A 7,136-nucleotide genomic window follows, 5' to 3' on the forward strand; every position below is an offset into this window, starting at 1 on the left:
GCAGAGCAGTGTGTTGGAAAAGAGAGCCATGTTGGATGCTGGGAGGCAGCTGGGCTTGGGGCCCTGTGCAGGATGGTCCCAATGCCTGAAGAGTTTGGGGCAGGGAGGACCTCCTCAAGTGTGGGTCAGGAGCTTTAACTTCACTTGCTGTTGCAGCTCTTAGCCGTTCTGCACTCCTGTCACTAATGCTGTCCTGGCTCTGTCTCTCCTCCCCACTCTCTCTTTTCTCTTTCCTGCCTTCTTTTTCTCTCTCTCTCTTTCTCTCTCTCCCCCCCCTCCTCTCCCCTTTCTGGTTGGCTGTGAATCAGGACTTCCCTGGGTTAAGTGACGATTATTATGGCGCAAAGAACCTGAGTAAGTGGAATTTCACTGCACATGATCACTTTTCATTGCTCGCATGTGTGTGACCGGAAAGAAATAGATGACAAACTCAAAGCAGGCATATCTCCCCTGGGCCCAGCTGGGTTGCCTTAAGTCCATGTGTGCCTGCTCCAAGGTGAACCAGTCCCCAAAAGGCAGCGCTCCACCTGAGTGCAGTGAGTTGTCCACCAGAAGGGTGGGCCCTCCTGCTATTGTTTGGTTCCCTTACTCACAGGTGCTAGGCAAAGAAATTGGGCAGGGAAGGGAGAGACATCTAGTGCGAGTTCTGTCCTGTGCTGGCTCTGTATGCCCCCCTTTTCTCATGGCCATGTTTCAGTTGGTTGGGTCATGGGACAGCCCTGTCATCTCTCGTCTTGTCTTTACCTGCATGCTGTACCAGTCCATCCCCTTTGTCTCCTCTCCCCGCCGTTACCCCTCGTCCTTAGCTCCCCATGGCAGGATTATACCTTAAAAGAGCGCTACTGAAGGAGGGAGGATATAGGTAGTGCTTGGCTCTTGTTTGGCAAGAGACACACAAACCCCTCATTTGCTCCTAGTCTGGAGGGTAAGGAAGCCAGAGTTTCCTCAACAATGCCCCCAAGCCAATGTGCGGTGCGTACTGGGAGCATGTACCAGCGTCTGTCTCATTTGCCCTTGCGCTGCTCAGCTTCCCCACCCCGCTGCCCCATGCCATTCTTGTAACCACATCTTGTAACTAACCTTTCCTGTCCCATCTGTGTGTACTGAATCAGGGTCTCTTTCTTGGTTGCAGAAGGTGTGACATCAAACACCAGTGACAGCGAGAGCAGTTCTAGTAAGTGTTCCTCCCATTTGCCTTGTCCTTTCTAGCTGCAAACCCTTGGGATTCTTTGCTTGCCCTGCTCCCATTGTAGAAGGCCAGGACTTGCTTTAGGTCCTCTGCTGAGGCGTCCCTGTGCTCCATGGTGGCTGGTCCCAAGTGATTGAGCTGAAGCATAGCAAAAATCCTCACCAAAATATTGCTATGCCTGAGTGGGAAAGGAATTTGATTTCAGCATGCAGTGGAGCTGCCTCTGTGCAGTTATGCCACCATTTCTCAAATTCTGGAAGCCCAGTCTGGTGACCCAGGAAGCCTGGCCTGGATCCAAGAGTGGTGCTTCCTTCCCTTACCTCTCAGGGCTCTTTTGAAGACCATGCCCTTCACTGCCTCTGCTACTGCCAAGAAGAGAATCCCCCCTCAAACACTTATTAGGGGACAGGCAGACATTTTTGTCATGATTTAGGTCCTTCCTGACCCCTTAGAGGGCATCTTTGGGTGAAAAAATTTTGGCAAAAGAAAGTACACTTTGCCCACTCCTGCCTGACACAGTATTCTTCAGCAAGCCTGCCTCCATTTTGCTGGCTTGGAAATGTGTGTCTCTGGTTAGTAGTCCTCACCCTTTTCGTGCTTGGAGGGTGGCTTGTCTCAGGGGTTACCTGGGTGTAACAAAGGGGCAAGAAAGCAGGGCTTTGGATAGACTGACATAATAAAGGGTTGCATTGGTGAGGTTGAGCATCTCGACAACTTTATGTTTGGTGGTGTGTGTGTGTGTTCCAGGCTGACTCTTTCCTTTCCAATTTTTTCAGAAGGACAAGAGGACACAATTCTGTCATATGAGCCTGTGACACGGCAAGAAAGTAAGTCAGGAGGACTTGCTGCTTTGCAGTGAGCGGGAGGTCAATTAGCTGTGATATTCTTCTAGGTGTTACTGCCTTTCAGTGCTGAGCCAAGTTGCGCTCTAAGGCTCCCTGTCCTCTTTGCAGTTCACTATGCGAGGCCAGTGATCATTCTGGGACCCATGAAAGACCGAGTCAATGACGACCTCATCTCGGAGTTCCCACACAAATTTGGCTCCTGTGTGCCACGTAGGTTCTGGTCCCCTTGCCTGCTCCGGGAGAGGGGGGTTCTGGGTGACTGCTGTGCAGGGCCTGTAGGCTCTATGCTTTTAGGACACTGGAAGGAAAAGGGGAGCCAGTGCTCACAGGAAGGCAGTCCCAATGCCTCTCTGGAAGTTCCTTTTCTGCTCCTTGCACAGCCATACCTCTCCATGTGTGTGGAGATGGGGCGTCTGAGCAGTAGACCGGGTGCTTTCTCTTCCAGACACTACTAGGCCTCGGCGTGAGAATGAGGTAGATGGGCAGGATTACCACTTCGTGGCGTCCCGGGAACAGATGGAGAAGGACATACAAGACAGCAAGTTCATTGAGGCTGGACAGTTCAATGACAATCTCTACGGGACCAGCATTCAGTCTGTGCGGGCAGTAGCAGAGCGGGTGAGTACGGGGGTCTCGGACAGTGGCTGAAGCCTTCTCTTGGCTCCCAGTTAGCCTCCTGTGCCTCATCCAGGCTCCAGCCAGTGCGGAGTGGGCTTGTATGCCAGAAGGCCTTGCTGGGATGGGGGATCTAAGTCAGAAGCCACTTGACTTGGGTGTTTCCACTACCCCTTTTGGAGGGCACAGCATACATGAGGTAGTCCCTGGACTGAAATGTTTGCAGAAAGCCTCTGCCCACAGGGCGGCTTCGTTCTCCTGGTCTCTGTCGGTTGGGGTCTTGCTCTTGGGATTATGGTGGGGACAAATCATAATGCTGTGGTACCCAATATCCTTCCCTCCTCCAGGGGAAGCACTGTATCCTTGATGTGTCTGGGAATGCGATCAAGAGGTTGCAGCAAGCACAACTGTACCCCATTGCGATTTTCATCAAGCCAAAATCCATTGAGGCACTTATGTGAGTACTGTGGAAGTTGGGAATTTGGTAAAAACATGAATGCTGCCTTTGAGAGGAATGGGGTGCAGGAGTCTCCTCTGGGCCTGTGGAGCAAGGGATGAGTTGCAGGGCCTCAGTGTTGCAGGCCATGGTTTGCCCACTGGGGCTGCTTTCATAGTCCCAGATTGTGTGTGGGTTTGTGTTACATCTGATACAATTGTATGAGGCTGCTTTGTTTGGGCCATCAGGGAGATGAACCGGAGGCAGACGTATGAACAAGCCAACAAGGTCTTTGACAAAGCCATGAAACTGGAGCAGGAGTTTGGAGAGTACTTTACAGGTGAGAATCTGGGCTGCACTTGAGCTGTTTACAATGGGCTGCTGCTGCCGCCACCCGCTTCACACCATTTTGTAGGGTTTGGAAGGAGCAAAGGCAAGTGAGGAATGACTAAGTGGCTGGACTCCCTACATGAGGGTAGATAATGGAGGAGAACGTAAGCAAAGGGCTATAAGATGCTGAGGGTGGAGGAGAAGCCAGTCCTGTGCATTTCTTATGTAAAAGTGCCTTTCAGAAAGAAGGAGCAGAAGAAGAGAAGCATAAAATCAGCTTGGGTGTCGGAAGCAGCCATGCTGGTACTGGCTAAAGGCTTGGGTTTCCATTGTGTCTGTGGGTAGAGATGGGGGGCAGGATGGGGCTTGGAGAGAGATTTGCTCTGGAAGAGTTGTGCTGAGGGCCCCCTGGATTTGGGCTGGGATACAGGGAGAGTGCTGTTATACAAACAGTTCAGTAAAGGAGTCTTGCTTTGCTCTGCTTCCTTCTGCAGCCATTGTACAAGGAGACTCTCTGGAAGAGATTTACAGTAAAATCAAACAGATCATAGAGGACCAGTCCGGGCATTACATCTGGGTCCCGTCCCCTGAGAAACTGTGAAGCCCCTGCCCTCCAACCAACTTGTGAGAAGACCAGAGACCCCTCCCCTAGCCCTCTGCCCCAAGAGGGGGAGCAGAAGACCATCCCCCTCCCTTTTCTAGATGGTTGACCATTGCGTTTTCTAGTCCTCTTTTTCTTTCTTCCTGGGGTGGACCATTCTCCTTCATCAAGTGACTGTCCCCACCATTCCTGCATGGACCTTCCTGCTGCTCCCTTAGACATGGAGACAAAAACCCCATTTGAGAGTTTTGCGTGTTTTTTTAATTTAAAAAGAAAACGAAACAGAAAAGAAAATTACAAACAAAAGTCAAGAAGCAAGATGGGAGGTGGCAGGCGCCGAAGTGCGACGGATTCGGACAGTGGCTGCCCCGAAAACACACTGAGGACTGGCAACGTGGGGCGCTCTTTTCCAGGAGTGCAGTGATTGCCCAGCACTGTGACTGAAGGAAAGGCAACAGAATGCATATTATTTATCTGTATATGTAATTATATATAATATATATGCTAGATATATATTATATATATGTGTGTGTGTATGGACTAGAAAATACGAGGGGGCTGCTTAAGTGGTACTTTGTTAGTGCAAGGACTGTGTTGCTGCCATGCCTCAGCCACTGGGCACAGGAACCTTTCGTGGCTGGTGCAGATTTTATGGTACCCAAGTGTCTTTTGGGCGCTGCTTGGTGCTTTTTCCAAAGCCAGTTCTGTGGCGAAGGCTGCGTTTGGAGAGAACAGGGTTGCGGAAGAAGCAGAGAGGGCCCGGAACCACGCGTGAAGTTGCAACCGTTGATTTCAGCACGAGAAAGTGAACGGATAATAACTACATATTAATTGCACATTTTTTTTTGTCACCTGATGTGTTTGCATGAGAGGTTTCTTTCTTTCGTTTTTTTAAGCTGGTGTTAAACCAAAATCATGTTTGTGTTGGTGTGTTGGCTTTTCATTATTCCAGGCTTTTGATTTTAATAACGAACTGAACGGGTATACAATCCAGTTTTTTAACTTATTTTTTAAGATTGTTCCATTGTAAATAGATTCTAGGCCCAGGCCCAACCTACAGACCAAGTGGAATGGGCACACCAGCTCTTCGGAGTTGCAGCAGCGGGACCAGTTCCCCGTCGAGAGACTTAATGACTCCGTGGCATTGGCATTTTATTCTGGTGGAGGGATGTGGAGCATCGGGAAGCAGCAGCAGCAGCGGAAAAGGAGAAGAAGGGAACCTGCCTCTTGGGCAAGGAACAATATTTCAACCGCGTGATGGAATTTAGGACAAGCTTCTCTGGGAATCCTTCGCTTAACAGAATTTTGTCAGATTTTGGTGGCAGCGCATGAAGCCCTTCCCAGCCTCACACACCGCTGGGCATGTTGTGAAGAGAAGCACCATCCCCTTCTTCCTGTGTGTCCCTGCATAGTTTGTGTTGCAGCGCTGCCCGTCTCCCCTGTCCCTGCCCTGATGGTCCTTGCCACCAATGTCTTGCAGTTCTCCTTTAGGGCAGGAGGAAGGATGGGCTGAACATGGGATGCCCTCCGCCGTGGAGCATGGACTGTGAGTCTTCCAAGGACTGCTTCTGGGGCTCCTCGATTTGTGCTCATCTCAGTAATGTCTGTCAATTGTGCAAAACTGTGGTTGCAGAGCTTCTTGTTTCATCGCTGAACAAGAAAGTTAAGATGGACTGGTGAGAAATTCTGGGAGGAGATGATTTCAAGCATTCCTGGTTTGGTGCAAGCCCTTGCTTCTTAGCCAAAGGGGAAGATGTGCTCACTTTCCCAGTCTTGCCCCCACTCCCACCCATCCCACCCCCTGCCCCTTGAAACGGGTGCTTTTCTGGTTTCCGCGGAGTGAGAGCCACGACTGCTACGGGAAGAGAGCAGAGCGCTCGCCTGACAGGTACGACCGGGCCTCGGCTTGTAGCAGGGGTATGCTGCCCGCTCCGTCGCTGGTAGGTAGCTGTGTCATTCATTGTGTGATTTGTGCACGGGCTTCGTTGTTAAACATGGGTGAGAAACTTGTCATCTTGCGGAGATTCATTCTGGTAAGCGAGAAGCCATTTCCGCGTCAGCTGGTGTTGCAAGAACTTCCAAGTGGAACTTTGCTAGTCCTAGAGCTGCTGTCGGCTGGCAGGACTATGAAGAATAAAAACGAGGGAGCCGATGCCAGAGACGGAGCCCCGGCGGAGGGAATTGGGACCAGGGCTGCCACCGACTCCCTCCGCTCTGCCAGCGCTGCCGGGCGCGTTCTTGAGAACCGGCCTGGGCGCAACCGAAACAGCTTCTGAGGCGGTTAGTCTCCAGGCTCCGACTCCTTTTATTTTCTAATAGCCTGTCACCTTGTCTTCTAGGCCCATGGAGAAAAAAGGTCTGTGTGCTCCATGGCATAGCTGAAAGTATCAATCATGACACTAGTTGGTTTACCAGTGTTTCTTCCAAGGAGACATATATTTTTAATAAACAGAACGTTGCAATGAACTTGCCTGCTGAGGGTTTCGTGTGCCGCGAGGTCCCTGTGTGGGTTCACGGGTGACGTATGTTCTGGTTGCACATAGGTGTAAATTCTAGACCCCTTGGATCCTTTAATGTTATCCACATGTTGATCCATTGTTCAACAATTGGTTGAATGAATGGGAATAACAACAGGATGTCAGCCATAGCTTGTGGGGTGGAGAGCAGCAGAGCACTGAAGTCAACAAAAGAGCCAGAAGGACTTTTTAAAAATGGTCCCTTATGTGACACTGCAAGGTCTCTCAGTTGGTATCCTGCACTGCCACAGACCCAGCATAAATGGGCTTTACCATGACTTGTCTGTAGTCTAAGGTAGATAAAGTATTACATTTATACCACGTAAAAGTACCATGCAGATTGGGATGGCCTGTTGAATAACCTGCAGAGAAGTAAGTTAACCAATTTTACTGATTCTCTACTGAATCTTCTCCATTTGGGGTTAGCAATTGGACTGTGTTGTCATTGTGTGTCCCTAAATTTACCTGGTCCCAAGGTATTCTCTGAGGCTGCGAGAGTCCTCACATGGACCCCTGCATCACACTGGCTCAGCTGGGTTTAGGCTTTGGTAGTGCAACAGATAGGAAGTTAAAGCCAATAAATACTCGTGTGGGAAGAGAGGCA

At 50.3% G+C, this 7,136-nt stretch overlaps 1 protein-coding gene across 6 annotated transcripts in view; it reads left to right on the plus strand.

Annotated features, from left to right (window-relative positions):
- Positions 1-6,482, plus strand: part of DLG3 (discs large MAGUK scaffold protein 3) — a 59,469-nt gene extending 52,987 nt beyond the window's left edge. For 4 of the 6 annotated variants that reach the window (XM_042477948.1, XM_042477953.1, XM_042477949.1 and 1 more), the window contains 7 exons: positions 1,133-1,174; positions 1,966-2,016; positions 2,143-2,244; positions 2,480-2,652; positions 2,997-3,106; positions 3,334-3,425; positions 3,910-6,482. In XM_042477948.1, coding sequence (XP_042333882.1) covers positions 1,133-1,174; positions 1,966-2,016; positions 2,143-2,244; positions 2,480-2,652; positions 2,997-3,106; positions 3,334-3,425; positions 3,910-4,016 — 677 coding nt within the window. In that variant the 3' untranslated portion in view covers positions 4,017-6,482. Of the gene's footprint in view, positions 1-308; positions 355-1,132; positions 1,175-1,965; positions 2,017-2,142; positions 2,245-2,479; positions 2,653-2,996; positions 3,107-3,333; positions 3,426-3,909 lie in introns of all 6 variants that reach the window. The other 2 variants (XM_042477950.1, XM_042477952.1) reach the window with 1 other exon arrangement.
- The last annotated feature ends 654 nt before the right edge of the window (positions 6,483-7,136 follow it).

The sequence above is a fragment of the Sceloporus undulatus genome, chromosome 7 (assembly GCF_019175285.1).
Source record: "Sceloporus undulatus isolate JIND9_A2432 ecotype Alabama chromosome 7, SceUnd_v1.1, whole genome shotgun sequence".
NCBI classification, from domain to species: domain Eukaryota; kingdom Metazoa; phylum Chordata; class Lepidosauria; order Squamata; family Phrynosomatidae; genus Sceloporus; species Sceloporus undulatus.